At 43.1% G+C, this 27,445-nt stretch overlaps 1 protein-coding gene across 3 annotated transcripts in view; it reads left to right on the forward strand.

Moving 5' to 3' along the window:
* Window positions 1-27,445, forward strand: part of TET3 (tet methylcytosine dioxygenase 3) — a 125,798-nt gene that overhangs the window by 74,760 nt on the left and 23,593 nt on the right. For all 3 annotated transcript variants that reach the window (XM_033175137.1, XM_033175138.1, XM_033175139.1), the window contains 2 exons: window positions 15,312-15,402; window positions 22,895-22,988. In XM_033175137.1, coding sequence (XP_033031028.1) covers window positions 15,312-15,402; window positions 22,895-22,988 — 185 coding nt within the window. The remainder of the gene's footprint in view (window positions 1-15,311; window positions 15,403-22,894; window positions 22,989-27,445) is intronic.

Raw genomic sequence — 27,445 nt, forward strand, 5'->3', positions numbered from 1 at the left:
TTTAAAAAAAAAAAAAAAAGGTTGGTCACATATATTAGGTTTTTGTAAACAAATGTTTTTTTAATTTTTAAATTTTTTTGCTTTTTTAAAAGCACTTTAAAAAAACATTTTGTATTGAAATACACATACAGGAAAGTATGTGAATCACAAGTGTACAGCTCAATACAGTTTTATAAAAGACACATACTCCTGTAAACAGCAGAACAGAATTTTACCAGCACCTGAGAAGCCTCCGAAGTCCACCCCTCCGGGCACGTGCCACCCAATCCCCTAAAGCATAGGCTGGCAGCCTGCAGACCAAACCTGGCCCACATTCATGTATAAAAGGGGTTTTTATGTTTTTAAATGGTTGGAAAAACAAAAAAGTCAATTGAAGAATAACATTTCATGACTCATGAAAATTATATGAAATCCAAATATCAGAGTCTGTAAAGTTTTATTAAAACATGGCCATGCTCATTTGTTGATCTATTGTCTATAGCCACTTTTGCACTACAACAGCAGAGTTGAGTAGTTGCCCCTGAGATTGCAGAACCTAAGATGTGTACTGTCTGGTGCTTAACAGAGTAGGTTTGTTGAGCCCTGTCCTAAGGTAACTATTCTATTCTAACTTCTTAGCACACTGATCAGTTTTGCCTGTTCTTAAACTTCATACAATGGAATCATGAATATGTATCATACGCTCTTTCATATTCTGGTTTTTGCTCAATGATGTGCTTGTGAGATTCATCTATATTTATATTATGTTTTTATTATTTAATTTCGATTTATTTTTTTGAGATGGAGTCTCGCCCTGTTGACCAGGCTGGAGCATGGTGACACAATCTCAGCTCACTGCAACCTTCGCCTCCCTGGTTCAAGTGATTCTCCTGGCTCAGCCTCCAGAGTAGCTGGGACTATAGGCATGCGCCACCATGCCTGGCTAACTTTTGTATTTTTTTAGTAGAGATGGGGTTTCGCCAGGTTGGCCAGGCTGGTCTCGAACTCCTGCCTCAGGTGATCTGCCCATCCCGGCCTCCCAAAGTGCTGGGATTACAGGTATGAGCCACCTTGCCTGGCCTATTTATTTAATTTTAGAGAGACAGGATGTCACTGTTGTCCAGGCCAGATTACAGTGATGTGATCATAGTTCACTGAACCATGAACTCCTTGGCTCAAGCGATCCCCACACCTCCCAAGTAGCTGGGACTACAGGCACATGCCACTGCCCCTGGCTAATTTTTAAATTGTTTTTAGAGACAGGGTCTCTCTTTGTTACCCAGGCTAGTCTCCCACCTTGGCCTCCCAACGTGTGGGATTACAAATGCGAGCCCCCGTGTCTGGCCCTGTGTTATCTGTATGTATGTATATTTGTTATCTGCCCCTGTCATTCATTCTCATAGCTGTATAGTATTCCATTTTTTGAATACACCACAATGTATCCAGTAGGTCGCTGATGGTCTTTTGGGTTGTTTCCAACTTGGGGTTGTTATGAATCATGCTGATATAAGACATTCTTATACCTGTCTCTTGGTGCATTTATGTATACATGTATATGCTTAGGTACTTACCTAGGACTGAAATTGTGTGTGTTCAGTTTTAGTAGGTACCATTGGTCTTCCAAAGTGGTCGTTACAATTTAGGCTCCCACCAGCATTGCTCCATGTTCTCACCAGCAAATGGTGCCATCCCGTCTTTGCCACTGTGTAGACGTATAATAGTATCTCACCGTGGTTTTAATTTGAATTTCCCTGATGCCTAATGAGGATGAGCAGTTTTTCATATGCCATCTTTTGTAGAGTTCCTGTTCAAGTCCTTTCTGTTCAAGTTCCTGTTCAAGTCATTCAAGTTGCTATTCAAAGCCATTTCTCTATTGTTTTTCTTACAGAGTGGTAAGGGTTCTTTATTTTTGATATATGGGTCCTTTGCTGGATATATGTATTGCAGTTCTCAGAATAGAGTATTGAGATTAAAAAGTTTGATCCAAGTTCGACCTACTTAAGTCACCATCCATATGTAAAGTCTTCGTAAAAACATTTTTGAATATGCAAGAACTCAAATTTTCTAGAGATGAATCAAAATGATAATAGATGGGGAAGTTGTAGTATGGAGAGGCTGGCAATGAACACTAAATCTGTTCAAATGTAAAGTCTAACTTTAAGTGACAGTTATTTTTCTAAAACAAAAGATATTTACTTAAACTCTACTTAAGATATGTTTTTACGTTAAACATCTTAACGTGTAGCAGAGGGAAATACATTCCTGAGGATACCAGTGAAAAGCAGAAGTAAAGGAGGAGATGGGAGAAATTATAGAGGTACTAACTTCTCTTTAGAAGTACCATTAGCATTTCTAAAAACATACTATAGATTTTTCCAGATTACCAGGGATGGTGCTGGTGGGTGAAATAGAAAATACAATATCTGCAGCAAACGAAGAAGACAAGGAAACATTAAACATGGAAAACATAAAATGCCAGAAATACATGTTATAACAATGAATATAAGTAGGGTAAAGTCACCTGTTGAATTTAAGATTGAATAGCTTTAAGCAGCACGAAGAAGGTTAGTAAACCTCGTTTCACTGTGAGAAAAAAGAGAACCATATACTGAAAGATCTAAATACTTGGTTAGATTCAGGTGAAAGTTTTTTTGTTTTGTTTTGTTTTGAGACAGAGTGTGACTCTGTCACCTAGGCTGGAGTGCAGTGGCGCGATCACGGCATACTGCAACCTCTGCCTCCTGGGTTCAAGTGATACTCCTGTCTTAGACTCCCGAGTAGCTGTGGTTACAGGCGTGCACCACCACGCCTGGCTAATTTTTGTATTTTTAGTAGAGATGGGGTTTCACCATGTTGACCAGGCTGTTCTCTATCTCCTGACCTCAAGTGATCTGCCCACCTCAGCTTCCCAGAGCGTTGGGATTACAGGCCTGAGCCACCATGCCTGGCCTAAAATTTTTTTTTAATGGAGTATGCCAGGCTCCTCATATAAAATCACATTGAGAAGTCTAGTTGTCCCACTGTTGGTGAAGCCCAGTTGTCACTAGGTTAAAGTGGTAAGAGTGAGAGCCAGGTCTTGCCATTCTAAAGTTATGTTTTCCCCTTACGTGTCCAGCAAATAATTTGTCAGGTGATACTTCACCACAATGTGATTATCCAGTTCCCCATCAATCTTTAGTCATATCATGTCTACTGATGATCCTTGTGTAAATTAATTTTTCATTAGGGATTGCAAACTGATGATATTCTAATTCTGTCCATCCTTTTTTACATTTAATACCTTACAAAACCTGAAAGATGCTCAATAATTCAGTCATAGAAGGACAAATGCTGCATGATTTCACTTATATGAGATTTTGTAAAATAGAGTTATAGAAGTAGCAAATAGAATGTGATTGCTAAGGGATGGGGGAGGGGGAGATGAGTTCGGTGTGTATAAAGTTACAGTTATGCAAGATGTGTAAGTCCTAGAGATCTGCTGTACAACGTAGTAAACATACCATACTGTGCACTTAAAAGTTTAAGAGGGAGATCTGGCCCGGTGCAATACCTCTGCCTACAATCCCAGCACTTTGGGAGGCCGAAGTGGGAGGATCACTTGAACCCAGGAGTTTGAGACCAACCTGGGCAACAAAGCGCATCTCTACAGACAAAAAAATAAATAAGTAAAATAGATTGGAAAAGAGGGGTAGACCTTATCTTTAGAGTTCTGTCCAAAAAAAAAAGTGCTGTTCTTCATTTGATTACTTTCTAAGTAAGAAAGCAAGGATAATGCATAATTTCCCCTTAATTACCGATTGTCAGAATATAAGAGTTGGCTTAATATCACGTTTCATCAGTTGGAAGAAGTGTGAGCATATGTGGCTTTATACTACTTAAAAACATCTCGAAGCTCTCCGAAGTCAGGATATAGCTTATAATCAATGATGTCTTATACTAGTTGTTGGCCAGGCAGCCATTATGGCACCGTATACATGCATGAATTTGGTCATAGCTTTTCATATTGTTATCTCTGTGAGTTATGAATATTGTTAGTATTATGTGTGTTAAGATTAAATACTGTTTAAATTATCTTCAAAAAGAGTACAGTGTGATTCAGTATTGAAACAAAGTTATTGTGTGTAGAAACATGGAAACTAAGCTTCTGAGCATTTTTTTTTTTTATTTTAATTTTTTGAGACAAGGTCTTGCTCTGTCTCCCAGGCTGGAGTGCAGTGGTGTGATCCCCGCTCACTAAAACCTCTGCCTCCCAGGCTCAAGTGATCCTCCCACCTCAGCCGTTTGAGTAGCTGGGACTACCGGAGTGCGTGCCACCTCGCCTGCCTAATTTTTGTTTGTTGGTAGAGGTGGAGTTTCACCACGTTGCCCAGGCTGGGCTCAAGCAGTCTGCCCACCTCAGCCTCCCAAAGTGCTGAGATTATAGCCACCGCGCCTGGCCCAGATTTTTTTTTCAATAAATATACTGGAACATTTTTTGGAGATTTGTAAAAAATTTGAAAAAACTGACAAAATACATAGCCTAGAAATATTGAAAAAAATTCTTAATAAATGGTAAGTATGTCACAAATACATAAAATATATGTAGATACTAGTCTATGTATTAATTAGCTGTTATCAGTAAGACTTCCAGTCAACAGTAGGCTATTAGTAAAGTTTCAGGGAAGCCAAAAAGATATATGCAGATTTTCTTTTTTTTTTTTTTTTTTGAGACGGAGTCTTGCTCTGCCACCCAGGCTGGAGTGCAGTGGCCGGATCTCAGCTCACTGCAAGCTCCGCCTCCCGGGTTTACGCCATTCTCCTGCCTCAGCCTCCCGAGTAGCTGGGACTACAGGCGCCCGCCTCGTCGCCCGGCTAGTTTTTTGTATTTTTAAGTAGAGACAGGGTTTCACCGTATTAGCCAGGATGGTCTCGATCTCCTGACCTCGTGATCCGCCCGTCTCGGCCTCCCAAAGTGCTGGGATTACAGGCTTGAGCCACCGCGCCCAGCCCAGATTTTCAACCACACTGGGAGTTGGTGCCCCTAACCTCTGTGTTGCTCAAGAGTCAACTGTATTCTTGTAAAACATGCAACACATTTACTGTATTTAGCTTATGTTTTTCTTTTTATGTATATATGGTGATATATAAGATATATCTAAGCAAGTCTAAAAGCTTTTTCAATGAATATGAGATCAAAAGTGAAAGTGATTATGTACAGTATTGCTATGGTTTAAGTGACAAGGTTTAACTTTAAGTGGTAACGCATAAAAACTATGCATATTATAGCAGTTGAAATGAAAATGAAATGAATAGTCATCTTCAAGGACAATGGAGTGTTTGTTATTTTTTTCTCTTTTTTTTTAAGCATTAGTATGGCCTAATGAATATTTATATATTTAATGTATTTTAGTTACAGGCATTCTTTTTGCTCAGATTGTCCCAGATTTGGCTAGTGGGATGCCCCTTCAGGCCAGCTCCTGTGGTCTTTGGACATACTTCACCCCAGATCATTCTTTGATCATTTCTTTGCTTTTTGTTCAGCAAGAAATATCCAGGGCACATCATACTTTTCCTGCCTCAGACCTGGAATTAACCATTTCTCCAAGGCCACCTGGTTTATTTTTTTTTTTGTCTTGGTCACCTGACTTCTCTTTCCTTTTCCTTTTCCCTTTCCTTTCCTTTCCTTTCCTTTCCTTTCCTTTCCTTTCTTTCCTTTCTTTCCTCCCTTTCCTTCCTTCCTTCCTTCCCTTCCCCTTCCGCTTCCCCTTCCTTTCTCTTCCCTTCCCTTCCTCCTCTCTTTCTTTTTTTTCCTCTCTTCCTTTTTCTTTCTTTCTTTTGAGACAGAGTCTTGCTCTTTTGCCAGGCTGGAGTGCAGTGGTGCGATCTCAGCTCACTGCAGTCCCCGCCTCCCGGGTTCAAGCAATTTCCCTGCCTCAGCCTCCTGAGTAGCTGGGATTACAGGCACGCACCACCAAGCCTGGCTATTTTTTTTTTTTTTTTTTTTGTGCTTTTAGTAGAGATGGGGTTTCACCGTATTGGCCAGGATGGTCTCGATCTCCTGACTTTGTGATCCCCCTGCCTTGGCCTCCCAAAATGCTGGGATTACAGGCATGAGCCACCACGCCCGGCCTCTTTTCTCTTCTCTTCTCTTCTCTCTCTCTCTCTCTCTCTCTTTCTCTACTTCCTTCCTCCCTCCCTCCCTCTCCCTTTCCTTTCCTGATGGAGCCTCGCTGTGTCACCAGGCTGGAGTGCAGTGGCACGATCTCAGCTCACTGCAGCCTCCACCTCCCAGGTTCAAGTGATTCTCCTGCCTCAGCCTCCTGAGTAGCTGGGACTACAGGCGCCTGTCACTACGCCTGCTAATTTTTTGTGTTTTTAGTAAAGATGGGTTTCACCGTGTTAGCCAAGATGGTCTCGATCTCCTGACCTAGTGATCCACCTGCCTTGGCCTCCCAAAGTGCTGGGATTTCAGGCGTGAGCCACTGCGCCCGGCCCACCTGTTTCCTTTTAAAGGATAATGGTGTTTAAAAATCAAAACCAGAGAGCTAGGGGTACTTACAGCTACTATAATGTCATTGCTTTTGTGTTTCTCAAGTGGACAGGACCTGATATTTATAATTCAGATTTAACAGTACATAGGTTTTCCTTCTTTGATTTTTATACTTATATCTTCTTTTTTTTTTCTTTTTTTTTTTTTTTTTTTGAGACGGAGTCTCGCTGTGTCGCCCAGGCTGGAGTGCAGTGGTGCGATCTCGGCTCACTGCAAGCTCCGCCTCCCGGTTCCCGCCATTCTCCCACCTCAGCCTCCGAGTAGCTGGGACTACAGGCGCCCGCCACCGCGCCCGGCTAGTTTTTTGTATTTTTAGTAGAGACGGGGTTTCACCGTGTTAGCCAGGAGGGTCTCGATCTCCTGACCTCGTGATCCGCCCGCCTCGGCCTCCCAAAGTGCTGGGATTACAGGCTTGAGCCACCGCGCCCGGCCCTATACTTATATCTTCTTTATCTTATACTTAATAAGATACTTAATCTTAGTTCCTAGCTCAGGATCCTTTAAGTACCGTATATAACATTTATTCACTATATAAAATGAAAACCATATGAAAATGAGACATTTACATAACAAGAAATTGATGGTGGTAGTGTATATATATGCTACACATATGCATGCACAGAAGATAATATGATATCTATAATATATATCCTTATATAACATATATGAGGATAATTTGTACATGTATACTAGTTTTATAACTTTGTTGTAAGTCAGCAACTTTGTTGTCAAATTTCTTTTCTAGAATGTCTTCTCCCTTATACAGACTTATACTCAGGAGGAGACATAAGTAAAAGAAACAATGCTTTCAAGAGACTCCTTGGGCTGCCCTGTAAACTGCTGAAAGCGGCTTTGGTTTTGTTTGGCACTTGGAGCTTTCTCTGCCCTTTGTGTTTTAGTGGCCTTCCCAGAGAAACCTGACCAGCCAGTTCTAGGTTGTCTTGGTTTTAGATCTTCGTATCTTGTTTTCCAGCTATTGGGATGGAGTTGCTAAGGTTTAGTTTGTGCCTTCTTGAAAATTTCCTTTCTCTGACCTTAACCATGTAAGTTTTGAGTTTTTGTGACTTAGGCAGAAGATGATCAGCAAAAGCTACATGATGTTTCTGTTCCCAGCATAAGACCCTGCAGTCAGTTTGTTACTTTGAATTTTCTCCAGACAATAGAAACTGGAACAAAGCCCAGAAGTTCTGGCATATTCTTGTGTTCTATTTTCTGTATACCATGTGGTCTCCTAGCACCTATAAAGAGTTCAGACCACTGCCTCCAGCACCCACATTCTCATATTCTCTTTCTCTCCCTTCCCCCTGCTCTCCCTTGGCCTTCTCCTCTCCCCACCTCTTCACATGCATCCTTCTCTAATTCCATTTTATGGTTCAAAATAGTGCCCATTTGGAATGAGTCATTTCTAACTCTTTAGTTGAATATACTCATTCATGAAATGTTTAAGCACTGGTACCTTGCATCTCATCTAATCTTCAACAATCCTATTATGTAAAAACATTATTTTAACTATGTTGAGGCTCACAAAGGTTGTGTAATTTGCCCACAGTCACATAATTTGTTTGGTGGAGCCTAGACAATAGCTGCCTATTGAGCTTATATTATGTGCCAAATACTGTGCTAAGCCCTTTGTGTATTTTACGCATAGAGGCATGAGGATTAGAGAGGTTGGGAAGGTAACCATTGTAGTTGCCCAGGTTTCTGTCTGCAAGATCTGTATTTGTTATTCTGTGCCACATTAACAGTTACATAACAAGTATATAATGTATATATACATGCCTCGATAATTGACATTGTATACAAGATACTCTAGAAGTCCAGAGGGAAAAGAGCCTAAGAAAGTTCAATAGGGCTTCACAGAAAAAGTGGCATTTAAACTAGGCCCTTTCTTGGAGCTGGAGCTGCAAGGAAAGAAAGGGAAAAAAAAATGAGTTTTTCCAAAAGGAGAGATCCAGAAAGGCACTGTTGTCCATGAGAAAACATATTTAAGGACGTGGGGTACCAAGTGGTTGTGTAGCAGAGCCCCTGGTGGCTGGGACAGGTTGCAAGGCAGGGAGGTGTGTGGAGATGGTATGGTGGGGACTTTGTGGACCACGTTCTGAAATTTGGATTGTGTCGTCTGTCCAGCGTGGCATCATCAATGGAAAGTGATGTAAACAGATTTCTGTTTGGGGAACATAACTGGTGGTATTGGGTAGGATGACTTAGAAGGGCTCAGACCAACTGTTAGGAGACAATGGCGATAATTGAGGCAAGAGCCTGACCCAGGACAGTAGGGAGGGGTGAGGTGCCTCCATGAGTAGATGACGTCAGTGGCAAGCCACTTCGATCAGGTCATCTGCTTGGCTGTACACTCCATGGCTGTTTTTGTTTTTTTTGTGTGTGTGTGTTTTTTTTAAACTGGAACGCAACTGAACTCAGTATAAACTTGCTTTTACTCTGCTGCTCTTAGAGTTCTTAATGACATATGTATATACCTTTATGCTTGTACATGTGTGTTATGTACAAATGTGTGTGTGATTGTGTGTAAACGAACTGTAGCATCTTATACAAGCTGTACTGAAATTGTTTTTTCTCCCACTTAAAATATCTTGGAGGTCATTTTCTGTCAGTAAATCTGAAGCTGCTTAATTCCTTTTGACAACTGCTCAATATTTCATTATATGGATATGCTGTAATGCATTTAACTAGTCCATAATAATGGACATTTAGGTTATTTCTGATATTTTTCCATTACAAACAGTGATATAGTGAGTATTCTCGTTACATAAGTCCTTTTTTACATATACAATTATAACCAAATTCCTAGAAATAAATTTTTTGAGGAATTTGAAATTCTTTGAAATTGCTAGTTCAAACAGATTATGCATTTGTCATTTGAATGTATTGCTAAATTATTCTTTATACTGCCTATATCCTCACCAACACAATGACTTATCAGACTTTTTGATAGGGACACCTCTGAAACAGGGATAATGACATCTCATTGTAGTTTTATGCGTGTTTGAGCCATTTGCATTTTTCGAGAACCATTGGTATCTTTTTTTCATTTTTCTCTTGTGTTGTTGACCTTATTTACTTGTAGTAGCTCTTGATATATTAAGGAAATTAGCCTTTTGACTGATGTCAGTTCCAGATCTCTCTTCCCAGTGTGATGTTTGTCTTTCAGCTTGACTTTCAGTAGTTATTACTAAGTTTTTCTTTAGTTGATTTATCAGGGTTTAATTTATTTATTTTTGGGAGTGGCTTCGGAATATATGTCATACTTAAAGACCCTTCTTCATGATTATTTTTTAAAACTTCCATTTTTTTCCTTCTAGCGTGCGTATTGTATAGTTTAATTTTTTTGTATTTTAATCTTTCAGCCATTTGGAATGGATTTGGGTGATAAGGTATTAAGTATGGATCAAACTTTTTTCCCCCAGTTGTCCTAACACTATGCATTGAAAGTTTTATCTTTTCCTATTGATAGGAAGTATCATGAGGTATCTTATGTGTGGGTCTTGTCTGCTTGGCTAGATCATACACTTTTAAAAGGCAACAGTCAGGTATTATTCTATCTTGTATGCCCCATAAAGCTGAGCATAATGATCTGGATAAAATAGGTATGAAATTAACTTTTTACATTTAAAAAATTGTGATTTGTATACATAGGAAAGTACCCAAAACATTCATGTAAAGCTTAATGAAATTTTGTAAAATGAACCTGTGTGACCACCACCTGGATCAAGAAATAGGCCACTTCTAGTCCCCCAGGAGTCACCTCTATGCCCTTTCTTATTTATTTATTTTTATCCTTGATCCTTGATGCAGGCAGGGTCTTGCTCTGTCACCCAGGCAGAAGTGCAGTGGTGCGATCATAGCTCACTGCAGCCTTGAACTCCTGGTATCAAGTGATCCTCCTGCCTCAGCTTTCCAAGTAGTTGGGACTATAGGCACATACCAACAAGCCTGACTAGGTTTTTATTTATTTATTTATTTATTTATTTTTTATATTTTTTATTATACTTTAAGTTCTAGGGTACATGTGCATAACGTGCAGGTTTTTATTGTTGTTGTTTGTTTGTAGTGACAGGGTCTCACTATGTTGCCAAGCCTGGTCTCAAACTCCTGGACTCCCTTCGGCCTCCTAAAGTGCTGGGATTACAGGTGTGAGCCACTATGCCCAGACCTGTATGTCTTTCTAACTACATTCCTCTTCCATCCCTCAGAAGTAACCATTCTCTTAACTTTTGTTGAAGGGGTGGCCTGCCCCTTCACACCTGTGAGCGTTTCTCGTTAGGTGGAACGAGAGACTTGAGAAAAGAAATGAGACACAGAGACAAAGTATAGAGAAAGAAAAAGTGGGCCCAGGGGACCGGCGCTCAGCATACAGAGGACCCACGCCGGCACCGGTCTCTGAGTTCCCTCAGTATTTATTGATCATTATCTTTACCATCTTAGAAAAAGGGAAGTGGCAGGATAATAGGATCATCGTAGGGAGAAGGTCAGCAGTAAGACATATGAATAAAGATCTCTGTGACATAAGTTTAAGGAAAAGTGCTGTGCCTTGATATGCATATGTAAACATCTCCATAAACCTTTTTAGTGCATAAAGAGCAGCATTGCCGCTAGCACGTCCCACCTTTCGCCCTAAGGCGGTTTTCTCCTTTCTCAGTAAACAGAACATAGAATCGGGTTTTACACCGAGATGTTCCATTGCCCAGGGACGGGCAGGAGACAGATGCTTTTCTCTATCTCAACTGCCAAGAGGCCTTCTTTCCTCTTATACTAGTCCTCCTCAGCACAGACGCTTCACGGGTGTCAGGCAGGGGCACGATCAGGTCTTTCCCTTCCCACGAGGCTGTATTTCAGACTATCACATGGGGAGAAACCTTGGACAATAATACCTAGCTTTCCTAGGCAGAGGTCCCTGCGACCTTTGGCAGTGTACATGTCCCTGGGTACTTGAGATTAAGAGAATGGTGATGACTTTTCACAAGCATACTGCCTTCAGGCACTTGTTTACCAAAGCACACCCTGCACAGCCCAAAATACGTTAAACCTTGAGTCACCACAGCAGCACATGTCTCTTGCAAGGGCAAGGTTGGGGGTAGGGTCACAGATTAACAGCATCTCAAATACAGAACAAAATGGAGTCTCTTATGTCTACTTCTTTCTATATAGACACAGTAACAGTCTGATCTTTCTTTTCCCCACATTTGTGACAGTAATTTCCTTGCTTTTCTTTGTATTAAGTTGAACCATATAAAATTATCGTTTTTGATAGGTCAAAAATCATTGACTGTCTGCAATTTCATATTTCAACCTAGTAGTTTTTACTCACTATGTATGGATCTCTTAGTATAGTTTGAGTCTGTTATTGAATATCATTTAAATGGAATCTTAACTGCCTTGTGCTGTATTAGTCCATTTTTGCATTGCTGATAAAGATGTACCTGAGACTGGGTAATTTATAAAGAAAAAGAGGCTTAATGGACTCACAGTTCCACATGGCTGGGGAGGCCTCACAATCATGGTAAGAGGCACATGAGAATGAGAGCCAAGTGAAAGGGGTTTCCGCTTATCAAACCTTCAGATCTCCTGAGACTTATTCACTACCATGAGAACAGTATGGGGGAAACTGCCTCCATGATGCAGTTCTCTCTCACCGGCTCCCTCCCACAACACAGAATTATGGGAGCTACAATTCAAGATGAGATTTGGGTGGGAACACAGCTAGACCATATCATCTGTGTTGTGCTGCTTTCACTCACGGTGCTGTTGTAGTCAACCATGCTGTTGCAGGTTTCTGATTTTCACTGCTGAATATATTCCGTAACATGACTACTGCATTTCAAGAGAAATCCATTCCACTGTTGCTGAATTACGGGTTGTGTCTTTATTTGGACTATTTTAGCAAGAATACTAGCCAGTCCCAGTGTCTCAAGCCTGTACTCCTAGCACTTTGGGAGGCCGAGGCAGGCAGATCGCTTGAGCCCAGGAGTTGGAGACTAGCCTGGGCAACATGGCAAAACCCTGTCTTTACAAAAAATACAAAAATTTGCCAGGCATGGTGGTGCACACCTGTAGTCCTAGCTACCCAGGAGGCTGAGGTGGGAGGATCACTTGAGCCTGGAGGTCAAAGCTGCGGTGAGCTGTGATCGTGCTATTGCACTCCATCCAGCCTGGGCAACAGAGTAAGACCCTGTCTCTAGAAAAAAAAAAAAAATCCCATAGCCCGGGTGGTTTAAACAGTGAACATTGATTTCTCACAGCTCTAGAGGCAGAGAATTCTAAGATCAAGGCACCAGCAGGTCTAGTGTCCGTCAAAGGCCCCCTCCTAGCATGTAGACAGCCACCTCCTCGCTATATCTTCACATAGCCAGGAGGGGAGAGGGAAGGGGAAGCAAGCTCTCTGGTATCCCTTCCTATAAGGACACTAGTCCCATTCAGGAGGGTGCCACCCTCTTGACCTAATTACCTCCCCAAAGCCCTACCTCCAAATGCTATCCCGTTGGGGATTAGGCTTCAACATACAAATTTGGGAGGGACACAGACATTCAGTCCACAGCAGGCTGTCTACAGCTTTGACTCTTGCAAACTGTGTTGATGTGAAAATCTTTGTATGTGGGATTTAATGTGTGTGACTATGATCTCTCCTAAGGATCAGCAAATTATGGCTCACTGTCTGTTTTTTTCTTTTACTTTTTAAATACTTTATTTTGAAATAATTTTACATTTATGGGAGAGTTACGAAGTTAGTGCAGAGAGTTCCTGTATATACTTTATATACCTTCTCTTGCTTGTAAATGTCTTATGTAATTATGGTATATTTAAAATGAAGAAATGAATGTTGGTACAATACTGTTAACTACAGACTTTTTGGATTTCATCAGTTTTTCCACCAATGGTCCTTTTTCTGTCATAGGACCCAGTGTAGGATACTCTATTACATGTAATTGTCATATCTTAGATATGAAGCAAACTTGCCGGCTGTAGTGCAGTAGGTGCACACTGTGTGTAGAGTTTTTTTGTTTTTAGCCTCCTAATATCCAGCCAAATCACTCTTTTCCAAAGCAGCTACTATGTAGCCTTTTGGGTCTATTTTCTTTCACTTAGAAAAACTCATTTAAAATTCATCCATGTTGTTACATGAATGGTTTGTTCCTTTTTACGAGTTGAGTTGAGCTTCACATAAAATTAACCATCTTAAAGTGAACAATTCAGTGGCATTTAGTACATTCACAATATTGTACAACCACATCTCCCTCCAGTTTTAAAATATTTTCCTATTTTAAAATATTTAAAATTTTTCCAAAAAAAAAAAAACTGTACCCATTAGGATGTACTCCTCATTCCTACTCACACACCCCCAGCCCCCAGCCTCTGGCAGCAACCACCAATTTGCTTTTTTGTTTCTATAGATTTACCTATTCTGAGTTGTTTCATATGAATGGAAGCATACAATGTGTGACCTGTTTTGTATCTGGCTTCTTTCACTTAACAAAATGTTTTTGGTGGGGCACAGTGGCTTATACCTGTAATCCCAGCACTTTGGGAGGCCGAGGTGAGTGGATCACCTGAGGTCAGGAGTTCAAGACCAGCCTGGCCAACATAGTGAAACCCCCGTCTCTACTAAAAATACAAAATTAGCCAGGTGTGGTGGCACATGCCTGTAATCCCAGCTACTTGGGAGGCTGAGGCATGAGAATCACTTGAACGTGGGAGGCGGAGGTTGCAGTGAGCCGAGATCATGCCATTGCACCCCAACAAGAGCAAAACTCCATCTCAAAAAAAAAAAAAAAAAAATGTTTTCAAGGTTCATGCATATTGTAGCATGTATCAGAACTTCTTTTATTTAAATTGTGGTAAAGTATGTATAACTTAAATTTGCCATTTTGATCATGTTTGTGTGTACAGTTTAGTGGCATTGATTACATTCACAATATTGTGCAACTGTCACCACTATCTGTTTCCAAAACTTCATCAGCCTAAACAGAAACTCTGTCCCATTAAGCAATAACCCCTCATTTCCTGCTCCTTCCAGCCCCTGCAAACCTCTCATCTACCTTTTGTCTCCAGGAATCTGCCTCTTCTAGATAACTCATATCAGTGAAATCCTACAGTATTTGTCCTTTGTGTCTGGTTTATTTTACTTGGCCTAATGTTCTTAAGGTTCAACCATGTAATAGCATGTATCAAAACTTCATTCCTTTTTTGGCTAATATTCCGTCATATGGACATACACATTTTATGTATCCAACCACCTGCTGATGGATGGTTATGTTGTTTTCACCTTTTAGTTGTGGTGAATAAATGCTGCTCTGAACATTGGCATACAAGTATCTGTTTGAGCCTCTGTCTTCAGTTTGATTGGGTATTTACCCAGGAGGGCTTCTGTCACTTAACAAAATGTTTTTGGCCGGGTGCGGTGGCTCACTGGAGGAGAGTAGCTTACTGACCCCTGGTCTTGAGGGTGTGTCTAGAAATGGAATTACTGGGTCATGCAGAATGCAACTCTTTAGCTTTATTGGATAATGGTAGGCGGAATCCCAAAGTCTGCTTGGATCACAGACAGCACTTGGTTTTATCAGAGTTTTAAATTTTTGCCAATTTGGTCCATGTGTGATGGTGTTTTATTGTGATTTTAATGTGTATTTCCTGATTTCTACTGGAGTTGAACACCTTTTCACATGTTCATAAGCATGTGGGTTTCCTGTTTTCTAGCATGCCTGTTAACTTTCCTGTTGGTGGTTTGCCTTTCTAAATTAATATTGACTAATTAATATTCCAAAAATGTTTACTCTTTGTGTTTCTGCAGAACAAATAGTGGAGAAAGATGAAGGTCCATATTATACTCACCTGGGATCTGGCCCCACAGTCGCCTCTATCCGGGAACTCATGGAGGAGCGGTAAGTGATACACAGATGTCCAAGGAGAAACGGGTGTGCTGTTAATGGAACGTGGATATTAAGCACCTCTCATTTTTCATTGCCTTGTAGTAGAAAGCATACAGAAAGGAAGCTCTGATAACTGGGTTATGGAAGGCTGACTGTGGGATCCTCACTTCCATTGTTTCTGGGTTTCTTTCATTCTGTAGGTCTGCCCAATTCATGTACCCCTGCTTCTCTCTGTCTTGAAATGTTTTTATTGAAGAAACATGGTTATATGGCTCTATGTCCTGTAGAGTTAGTTTCCTACAGTCTGAATTTTGCTGATAGCTTTCCCGTGGTATTGTGGTGTCATTAAAAATGTTTAGCATGCCTCTGTGTCCTGTAAATTGGTAGTTAGACCAAAAGCCCTGATTGGGATCAGGTTGTTTTTCCTTTTTTTCCAAAACTGCCTCATAGGTAGAATTTTTTACCTCCCCTAAGAGGAATGTAATGTCTCACTCCTGGCCAGTGGGAACCTACTCAGGTTGTCCTCTAAATCCTTTGGACAGGATCATAGGAGTCTTTCATGACTTTCTTGATTTGTCATATGACAAGATATCCTGGGTTCACGTTGTACATTTATCCAAGAAGTCCCGGTTCTTTTTATTGGAGGAAAAAGTATTTAGAAAACAGACTCTGCCTACTAGGGGCACTCATGACTACACGGGATTGTTCATTGTTTTTAGGCTGCTTAAGTAGAAAGAGCTATGTTGAATCTGTGGATTTTTCATTTTTATTATTGCTTAGTGATTACATACATCATGAGTTTATATTGACACTCCCAATTCAAATTCAGGACTCTAGGGTTTCTGTTTACTAGTTGTGGTTTTTGAGCAGTGCATATAGATGGAGACTTGGAAACCCATGTGCATGTCCACAGCAGTTAGTAAACTCTGAGTTCCAGTCTGTGGCTCCGGGGCTGAGAGCAGGGACTTGAGCCAGACTGAGGCCCAGTCCTGGCCCTGCCACTCACTGCTGAGTCCCTAGCAAGTTGTTCTGCTCTTCTGTGACTCAGTTTTCTTATCTGCAAAATAGAGATGATGATAAAAATACTTAGGGCCGGGCGCGGTGGCTCAAGCCTGTAATCCCAGCACTTTGGGAGGCTGAGACGGGCGGATCATGAGGTCAGGAGATCGAGACCATCCTGGCTAACAGTGAAACCCCGTCTCTACTAAAAAAAAAAAAAAAATACAAAAAAACGAGCCGGGCGAGGTGGCGGGCGCCTGTAGTCCCAGCTACTCGGGAGGCTGAGGCAGGAGAATGGCGTAAACCCGGGAGGCGGAGCTTGCAGTGAGCTGAGATCCGGCCACTGCACTCCAGCCTGGGCGACAGAGCGAGACTCCGTCTCAAAAAAAAAAAAAAGATAAAAATACTTAGACTGTAGGAGTGTCGTGAGGATAAACTGAATTGATGTGTGGAAAGACTTAGTGCTTGTCATGAGTACTACAGAAAAGGTAGATAGTCATTAACTACCTCACAGACAAATGCACTAATTGCATTTTTTCAAACAAGCATTAGTTTTTGTTTTGTTTTGTTTTTGAGACGGAGTCATGCTGTAGCCCAGGCTGGAGTGCAGTGACGCAATCTCAGCTCACTGCAAGCTCCGCCTCCCAGGTTCACACCATTCTCCTGCCTCAGCCTCCCGAATAGCTGGGACTACAGGCGCCCGCCACCATGCCCAGCTAATTTTTTGTATTTTTAGTAGAGACGGGGTTTCACCGTGTTAGCCAGGATGGTCTTGATCTCCTGACTTCATGATCCACCCGCCTCAGCCTCCCAAAGTGCTGGGATTACAGGCATGAGCCCCCGCGCCCGGACGCGTTAGTATTTTATAATAAAAGCTAAGATGATGTAGACATAAACATATGCTTGTGCATACATATACATACAAATACGTGAAAAGCTGCGTGGCTTAGAGTTGCTGCAGATTCGGGAACCAGATTTTGTCTGACCATGGGAGCCAAATACTTCTTTTTTTTTTTTTTTTTTTGACGTGGAATCTGCTCTGTCCTCCAGTCTAGAGTACAGTGGTGTGGTCTCGGCTCACTGCAACCTCCACCTCCCAGTTTCAAGCAATTTTCCTGTTTCAGCCTCCTGAGTAGCTGAGACTACAGGTATGTGCCACCACTCCCGGCTAATTTTTGTATTTTTAGTAGAGACGGGGTTTCCCCATGTTGGCCAGGCTGGTCTTGAACTCCTGACCATAGGTGATCTGCCCGCCTTGACCTCCCAAAGTGCTGGGATTACAGGCGTGAGCCACTGTGCCTGGCAAGGAGCCAGATACTCTTGTCTGTGTAGCACAGAACATGATTTTGAACTGAATGACTATAACAGCTTCTCTGAATAAATGAAAGGTAAGATACATGGAGGACAGTGATCTACAGTCATCACTCTTAATTTCCTAGACGATCTGGGAACATTTATTTTCACCAATCTGTAAATTCTAGCCTGGTATGAGGGCACTTCTGAGTCCATGAGCATAAGACAGATTTGAAGCTGTGTAAGTGTTGTCATGCTTGCCTGCATGTGCTCACATCCCTGTGTGTTGTAGTTTGCAGATTAGACCAGGCAGCTTCTGAGCCAGGCCAGTGATTTTTGTAAGGAATTCTGACACTATCATTTGCTGCAGGGGAGTCAAATGTACAAGTTTGATCTGGGGCAGGTTTTTTGTTCTGGGGCATTTTGGGGTAACAATTTTATAAGATTTCCAGGCAGCTCTCTTAAACAACTTTTCATTATAGAAAAGTATTTTGAAACAAGGATCAAGAGATCTTTGAAATTTGGTAAGATAAGGTTGAAATATGTCTTTTTTCCCCTCCGATTGCTTTAAGAATAACAGCCAGCTGTAGATTCTTCAGAAACTGATCCAAGGGAGGAATTCCTCTCAAGACCAGGAATACTTGTGTTTTTCCTTAGCAACTGGTTTATTTTTATCTTAAGGACCTTGCAAATCATGTAACAGATTGCAGTTCCATCTTTATGTTGCCTGCTAGTAAACTTGGAGCCAGATTTGTGTACCCCATCAGGAGGAAGGTAATTTCTCATCTTTGGCCCATAGAACCTATTCAGGTTCATTCCTCTGGGTTTTTTTGTTTGTTTGTTTTATTTTGTTTTGTTTTTGACATGACCCTAACAAGCCTTTTTCGGATTTCTCATATAACAAGATATTCCAGGCTTATCTCAGAAATACACACAAAATCCCACTGTTTGTATTTTGTATACCAGCGTACCTTTTTTTTTTTTTTTTTTTGCCCTTTACTCTGATTTTATAACTTGTTAGTTTTATCTTGTAGATATCTTCATAAGATCCTTTCTGGAACAAGGGGAGTAGTGAGTGATTGATGCAAATCCCCTGGGTAGGGATCTAGTTTGTGAATGGTGGGTATAGTTTGTGAATGGCAGGTCTAGGCCGCCTCTTTTCCTAGACTGTTCCTCAACCCTTTCTCTTCAGGACTGCTCTGCTGTCAGGAGTTGGCTGAAGGCAGGGAGGGGAAATAAACTGAAATCAGGAAAACCTGGTTCTGTTAGCTTTTCCAGTAAAGATTTGGAGAAAGGAGGGGAAGGTTGAAAGCAGATCCTAAAATTTCCCAACTTATTTATGAGCTTCATACCTTGTGGGTACCCAGGTCCTTATCTTCATAGATAATTGGAGTCAGTTGTCAAACCTGTATCTGAGACTGGTGCACAGCACAGAGCCTTGTGTGTTCTGTCTGGGAAGGAGATTCTCTGCAGCCTAGGAGTTCGTTAAAAGCTTGTTCTAGAAACAAAGAACCAACACTGTGCTAGCAGGTTCTCTGAGATTTGGGGAAACTGGTCTTGTTACTGTGTGATAGAGACAATCCTGAACAGGCAAAGCCTCAGAGCAGTGGTTGTCAGATTTCAGTGGGCCTCAGAGTCTCTAGAGGGTTTGTTAAAACACAGATGACAGGGCCCCACCTGAGTTTCTGACCCAGCAGGTCTGGGATGGGACCTGAGAATCTGTGTTCCATTCCTACCAAATTTCTAGGGGATGCTGATGCTGCTGGCTCTGGGACCACCCTTGGAGAGCCAGTTATCCTTTAGAATAAGATGATTGGCTTGGATGATTAGTTATCCTTTAGAATAAGATTTCAGGCTATCTATGCAGACTTAGTTGAGGGTCTGATAGTTAATCTGAATACTAGAAGGGCCTCTTCATGATAGGCCAAAAAGTGAGGCACTTAAGAAGAAAGAGCTAAAGTGAGAGTTGATTGGCTGTCTTTAAACACAAAGAGACAGTCAGTTCTGTTTTGTTTGTTGTTGTTGTTGTTTTTTTTTAAGTCTAGCTGATCAGACAGTGCTTGGCCCTTTTATTTGTCTAATGCGAGGTTCACTGCAGGACACATTTCTCACAGGGGCGGGATGGTGGGGAAGGACCTGGTTGGAAAGCGGTGGCAGTGTCCTCAGCTCACCCTCCTGCGAGGAACGCGATAGTGCTTCCGTCTCAGCGAGAGGAGTGTGGTCACCTCAGGCTGTTCTCCCGACAGAGATCTCCAGGACACACCAGGGCCCCAGGGCCTGCCCTCATGGGTGGCTTCCTGATAAATGCTTGTTGAAATGAAAGTTGTCCAGGAACCAGACAAAAGCAGCATTATGTGTTCTTTAACTCTTCATCCAGACCACACAATATAAACTCCTGAGTCCTGTCTCCAAACACTTTCTATAAGAGACTAACAGAGCCTTAGAATTTTAATGTTGTAATTATCAGAAACACTTTTCATCCTTTTGCTAAGATCTTGAGTGAAATAGAGAACATGGAACTCAGAGGAACCTTAGATCAGCATTTTAAAAAAATCTTTGTGGGCTGACAAGAGCTTGTTTGGAAACATTAATTAGTTAATTTTAAAAAATTATAAACTCTGTTCTCTTTTTCAGTTACAAAAATGAAGCAAGGCTTTAAAAGTCTAAAGAATAAGTGAAGCTCTAAAGTTTGATGTTATTTTTCAATATTTTCTAAGCATTTACAAAGATATCTGTATATATACAGATATAAATGTATTAAATATGTATATAGAGAAGTTTTAAACCAAATGTAGTCCATTATAATATACCCACTGTTTGTAGCTTGCTTTTTCCCCCACTTAATTTCTTTCCATGTCAGTACATACAATTCTACCTAATCATTTTTGATGGGACATGGTTTTTCATTGCATGAAGATTGATGGGGTTTTTTGTGAGATTTATTATAATGTATTTAACCAGTCTCATGGTAGACATATAAGTTGTTTCATTTTTCTGTTGTTGATGAGACAGTGAATTATCTTGTTCCTAAAGCTTGGTGCATTTGTACAGTTATTTCTGGGGTGGAGATTCCTAGAAGTGGAGTGGATAAGATAAAGAATATGTGTATTCTGAACTGTAGAAGCTGTGATAACGTTAATGCTCTATGAAATAGTATATTAAAATAACATGCCGTGATCAAATTGAATTTATGACAAAAATACAAGGATAGTTAGATTCAGACAAGCTGTTAAAATAGTATGCTGTTAATTGATCGAATAAAAAACATTTAATCATCTGTCTCCTTATATGTTAAAAATACATTTTATAGGCCGGGCGGGGTGGCTGAAGCCTGTAATCCCAGCACTTTGGGAGGCCAAGACGGGCGGATCACAAGGTCAGGAGATCGAGACCATCCTGGCTAACACGATGAAACCCCGTCTCTACTAAAAAATACGAAAAAAAAAAAACTAGCCTGGCGTGGTGGCGGGCGCCTGTAGTCCCAGCTACTCAGGAGGCTGAGGCAGGAGAATGGCGTAAACCTGGGAGGCGGAGCTTGCAGTGAGCCGAGGTTGTACTACTGCACTCCAGCCTGGGTGACAGAGCCAGACTCTGTCTCAAAAAAATATATATTTTATAAAAATAATTCTTAAAATCCTTAGGACAGGAGACTCTTAGTAGCACCCTTCATATCTGTCTCTTTCCCAAAGTTAGCCAGTTTCATGCTCAGTGATGAATTGTTGGAAACATTTTCAGTTAAAGTCGGGAAGTAAGCAGAGATGCCTGCAAGCCCTTCAGCAACCTGGCCAGGCCTGGCATGTGTGGCTCACACCTGCAATCCCAGCACTTTGGGAGGCCAAGGCGGGTGGATCATGAGGTCAGGAGTTCAAGACCAGCCTGGCCAACATGGTGAAACCCCGTCTCTACTAAAAATACAAAAATTACCTGGACATGGTGGCGGGCGCCTATAATCCCAGCTACTTGGGAGACTGAGGCAGATAATTGCTTGAACCTGGGAGGCAGAGGTTGCAGTGAGCTGAGATCGCACCACTGCATTCCAGCCTGGGTGACAGAGTGAGACTCCATCTCAAAAAAAAAAAAAAGCACCTGGCCGTCTCAGAGAGACAAGAGTCAGGCTAGAGATATAAAGAATAGAAAGGAGTAGGTGGCAAATGACCATTATCTGCATTATGTACAGGTGACATGACATTGCACCTGAAACTAAAAAACTGTTAAAAATAAGATTCTGTAAGATTTTTTACATTATTAAAAATAATTACTGTTTATTGGACTCTTCCCTCATGCCAGGAACTTCAAAGTACTTTAAATAATATACTCCCTGTGGACTATTGTTTGATCTTTACCAAGCCCAGGAGGTGGGGACCATTTTAATTTCCATTTTATAGATGAGAAAACTGAGGCTTAGAGAAGTTTAGTAATTTGGCCACAGTTATATAGCAAGAAAATGGAAGGGCTGGCACTCACACCCAGTCTGTCTGACATCCAGGGCTGTGCTTAGACCACTGCTGCCTCTTTGTAGTTGTGTGACCTTGGATAAGTCAGTTCAACTCCAGGGGCCGCAGTTCCACAATCTCTGAATAGAGTGTGGTTGGTTAGACGGTCCTGGAGAGCTGGGGTTCTGATGCCCTGTGTGTGTATGGGGGCCAGGGCAGGTGGCATGTACAGGAACCAGATGTGTTTCCTGTCCAAGAGAACCTCAGAGCTGGTGTTTGGGCTTAGTAGAGCCACTTCTCCCCAGCCTCAGCTGTTTGTCATCATCATGGTCAAATGTCAGCTGGGGATTATTCAAAGAGAATAATAAGGGTTCCCCCATTTATTTTATTTGTTATATTTACAAATAGCTAACTCTCAGGGTGACTCAGCTAACGGCTGGATAGAAATGCCCGTGTTTAGCCTTTGGTTTCACTTCCCTTCTGGAGTTAGGAGGTAACAATCAGGGACATTCTGCTCAACTCTCTTTCTGCCCTGGATCAGAGGGGCCCCGATGGGCAGGAGCAGAGAAGGGCCAGGTGAACCTGGAAGCCTGGAAGTGGCCACTGTGTCTCCAGAGCCTTTAGGTACCAAATAACATTTAAACCTTTCTCTTTCTTTTCTGTTGCCCCAACAGCAACCAGAAACTCAAACAAAAGCACACTGAGGCTGCCTTCCAACCAAAAGTTGTTCTCCTTTGGGGTTCTGCTGTGCTAATGGTGGCTTCTGTCTCCCTCTTCAGGTATGGAGAGAAGGGGAAAGCCATCCGGATCGAGAAGGTCATCTACACGGGGAAGGAGGGAAAGAGCTCCCGCGGCTGCCCCATTGCAAAGTGGGTGAGTGTCGAGCCCACTCACGAGCCACGGCTGTGCCTGGTTCCCCTTGCTGCGTGTAGCTGAGCGGGCAGGGGCGGGGGCCAGGTGGGTGTGTAGGAGACAACATGTTGGCTGTCCAGGGGAGTCTTAGAGCTGGAATCTGGCTCAGGGTTAGGGTCATTTCCCCCAGCCTCAGCCGTTTGTCCTCATCTTGTTTAAATGCCAGTCCCCGGGTCTTGGGCCGGCCTTGGAACTGTGTTAGTCTTCACACTCGGCTCATCCTGTCCCTGTGGCTCAGGGCCGGAGGGGTAGGAAAGAGGAAGCTGGAGATGCTGTCATGACCCGATGGTGGACCCCACTATGAACTGTCAGACTCCTCGTCCCCTTCCATATGCCCTGGAGCTGCCAGTGCTTTTGTCTGCTGCTTGGAAGCCAGAGACAAACCTGAAGGCTGGCATGCTGAGATCCAACCTGAGGGAAGAGGCCAGGGCTCCGGGCAGCACTGTGGGTCAGTCTTGCCTCTGCCCTGCTTCTAAGGAGTTTCCTACCAGGCAGCCTAGATATCTCCACAGGGAGAACATCAGTGACTCAGACCCTAAGTCACCAAACAGAGTCCTTCTGACCTTGCCCTCCCAGTCCACGGGGAGATCTTTAAATAGCAGAGCATCTGCCTCTGCAGAACAAGTGCTGAGGAGGAGCAGCCGGGTTCTTCGGGTGCCTGCAAGCTCAGCCTCGTGCTATGCTGGGCAGTGGGTATGGGTGGAAGACGAGGGCTCGGTCCCTGTGTTCAGCCTGTTTGTGCTCTAGAGACACATGAAATAAAGTCGTGGAGACTGGGGTCATTGAGAGGCAGACTGGATGCTGTGGTTCAGAGGAGGAGGAATGCTCAGGCTAGGTTTCCCGAGGTGGGCGTGCCGGGGGCCATAAATACTGGCCCATTATTAGTCAGGCTGAGGAGAGGGAGGAAGCATTCCCAGTGAGGAGAATTGTATGGGCAAAGGCAGAGGGGCTGGGTGGACAGACCCATGGCTGGCTGTGAGGGAGGTGGGTAAGATAACCCCTGTCAGTGTATGTCCATCTGTGCATGTTGTAGGAAATTCTGACATATGCTACAACATACATAAGACATATGTGCCTGTTTTTACCTGGTATACACTCTGTGCCTTTGTGTCTTTGTGTTTGGTGAAAATAAAAGGCGTCTGAACTTGAACTACCAAGTTTACTATTTTTAGCAATTTTTAGTCAGCATTGCAGAATTATGTACAATCAAAGAATCTGGAATCACTTCATGTATTCATAAGTGTGAAGAAGCAGGCTGCCCCCACCGTCATGAGAGGTGGTCATTGTGGTGAGAAGTCTGATGTGGCTCATCATGGTGGGGTGTAACCTCCCCAGAGAACCCATCAGAAAAAAGACATCAGCCCTAGAGTGATAGCTGACACTTTCTCCTGCTAATTCATGCAGTCATTGAGGAATTCCAAAGTCTTGGACATAAAAATGAAGATCTTGGAGCATAGGTAGAGTTGGAGACTTTTCCAGCTTCAAGAAAGTTGACCCCTTAAAGAATAGCTGGTCCTGTGGGTGGCATTAAAGAAGATGCATTTCTAGCCGGGCGCAGTGGCTCAAGCCTGTAATCCCAGCACTTTGGGAGGCTGAGACGGGCGGATCACGAGGTCAGGAGATCGAGACCATCCTGGCTAACACGGTGAAACCCCGTCTCTACTAAAAATACAAAAAACTAGCCGGGCGAGGTGGCGGGCGCCTGTAGTCCCAGCTACTCGGGAGGCTGAGGCAGGAGAATGGCGTAAACCGGGAGGCGGAGCTTGCAGTGAGCTGAGATCCAGCCACTGCACTCCAGCCCAGGCAACAGAGCAAGACTCCGTCTCAAAAAAAAAAAAAAAAAAAAAAAAGAAGATGCATTTCTAGACCCCGGATACAGTGGTAAAGCAATAAGCCCTGCCCAGGGCTCTTGTGGCCCTGCTGAGGGCTGGGAAGAGCATGTTTGCCTAGAGAGCAAGGCCAGTTCCTGGGGCTAGGAGAGGAAGGCAGGAGGATGGAGGGGCAGGAACTTGGTCCTCAGTATGCCATTGCTCTGGGATCTGTGGACGGATGCCCAGAGCAGGGCGCATGGGGCGCAGTGAACTGGAGGTTACATTCAAGTAGGGAACAGCTCGTGGGTGTCACTGAGCCCTGGTGGGTGAGTATAGAAGGTGCTGACAGTGTTTGCAGAGGGTGGGACTTCCCATGTCTGATGAATGAAGAGAAAAGGAGAGGAAATACCATTTTTTTATGGGAGGAGCAAATGGGTGATCAATCATAGAACTATTGTAGTGGCAAGAAAATGGCAGCGCTGAGGGCTTTTTTTTTTTTTTTTTCCTAGCCATCTCCTTTGGTGTGGTGGAGTTCTGGGGTTTTCTTTTGGCTACAGAGCTGCCAAATACCCTGTCTTTTGGTAAGAGGGCTTGGTTGAGAGAGTTCCACCTCCTTTGGAAGCTGGAGAGGGGTTAGGTGCTCCTTCTTCCTGCCCTGTGGGGAAAGTGACCCACAGATCCTTAGAAGGATGGATTATTCTTGGTGGCAGTGTAGTGTCAGGAGCCCAGAGCCAGTTCTGTGGCCACGGGTGAGTGCAGGCATCCAGTGCATCCTGTGCATGTCCCCACCCTGCCTGGTCCCGTGTCCAGAGCCTGGCTTTTGTTTTCTAACCAGGATTTGTGCCTATTTCAGCCTCTCCCTAGCCCCTAACCATACCTTCAGCTTAAAGCAGTGTGCCTCATATGTTCTACACTTGACTGGCCAGGATTTGGGGCCACAGTGAAGGCACATCATGGGTACCCAGCAAATGTGTGTTGATAGGATGACCTAGGAAGCAGTGGGTCAGCCCAGAGAGCCCTCTGGTCATCTGTGATTTTAAGGTGGCCTGTACAAAATGTGGAAGATTCTAGGGGTGCCCTGGTTGCACTCTGAAGGCTCAGAACAACAGAGGCACGCCAAAGGCAACACCTGGTACAGCAAGATGGGCTCTGGGAAAGAACTCCAGAGATGCTGCCTGTACCGGTGTGCAAAGGTCACAGAGGTCAGAAGGCAGGTATTTGTAGGCTCATTAGGGACACAGTGAAACAGACTTAGGAAGTCACAGATGTTAGAACCAAGCACCGTGGTGGGAGCTGTGGGAAGACAGGGTTGGGGTTCTGCTGGGGGTTGTGTTACTCTTGGCCTGGTGCTCAGGGAATTCTGCCCAGAAACTGGATGAGCTGTTGAGGAGTCTGTGGCTGAGTTGGAGCCGTCTCTGTTGCTCTACTCAGGTATGGATGTTTTTGTGCCTCTGTCAGCCTTTGACTTGGACATTTTTGTGTGTGTTACCCTGCCAGGCTCCTTCACAGGGGTGTGGGTAGGGAACTCCTCTGCACTGTTTTCTTAGTTTTTTTGGTGGACCCACGGGCCTGTGAGGATGGGCCACAGATAGCTGTCTGCTTGTGTCCAATGACATTGCGTGTTTGCCATTTGGGAAGCCAGAATAGCATGGCCTCAGTCACAGCCATGACTGGTTGGGTGACTTGTGTGCTCTGAATGCCTCTCCCATGAGTGTGATTGGCTGTGTTCCTCCTGGCCAGGAGCAGAAGTTGACCTTAGTGCCTCGCAAACCCTAGTCACAGAGACCACGGCCTTATCACTGTCCACAAATGTGTGTCAATGCCTGTGATGTACTCAGCCTAATCTGCAGGAATCCAGGCAATCACACAGGGAGTTCTACACAGGATCTGATTTAATACTGTGTTCAGGTGTTACTGATATCCAAAATACACATTTCAAAAGAATGATATAATTAATGCTTTAGTGGGGAAGCACCATTCTTGCTGGGCCTCAGAGCAGGAATTCATGGCCAGAGATGTGTTTTGTTCAGCATGCAGAGTATCCTTTCAGAGTCTGAAGGAAATTCTGGCACATGCTACAGCATGGGTAGGACATTACATTAAGTGAAATAAGCAAGTCATAAAAGGATAAATACTGTATGATTCCACTTACATGAGGTACCTAGAACAGTTAAATTCAGAGGCAGAAAGTAGGCTGGGCAAAATGGCTCACGCCTGTAATCCCAGCACTTAGGGAGACCAAGCGGGCAGATCACCTGAGGTCAGGAGTTCAAGACCAACCTGGCCAGCATGGTGAGACCCTATCTCTACTAAAAATACAAAAAATTAGCCAGGCATGGTGGTGCACGCCTGTAGTCGCAGCTACTCTGGAGACAGTGGGGAGAATCGCTTGAGCCCAGGAGGCAGAGGTTTCAGTGAGCTGAGATGGCGCCACTGTACTCCAGCCTGGGCCACAGAGCGAGACTCAGTCTCAAAAAAAGAAAGAAAAAAGAGAAACAGAGGCAGAAAGTAGAACAGTGGTTTCAGGAGAGGAGAATGGAGAGTTCCTTAATGAGCAGAGTTTGTTTTGCAAGATGAAAAAATTTTAGAGATGGGTGGTTGTGATGG

The sequence above is a fragment of the Trachypithecus francoisi genome, unplaced genomic scaffold (assembly GCF_009764315.1).
Source record: "Trachypithecus francoisi isolate TF-2019V2 unplaced genomic scaffold, Tfra_2.0 Lachesis_group17, whole genome shotgun sequence".
Lineage (NCBI taxonomy): Eukaryota > Metazoa > Chordata > Mammalia > Primates > Cercopithecidae > Trachypithecus > Trachypithecus francoisi.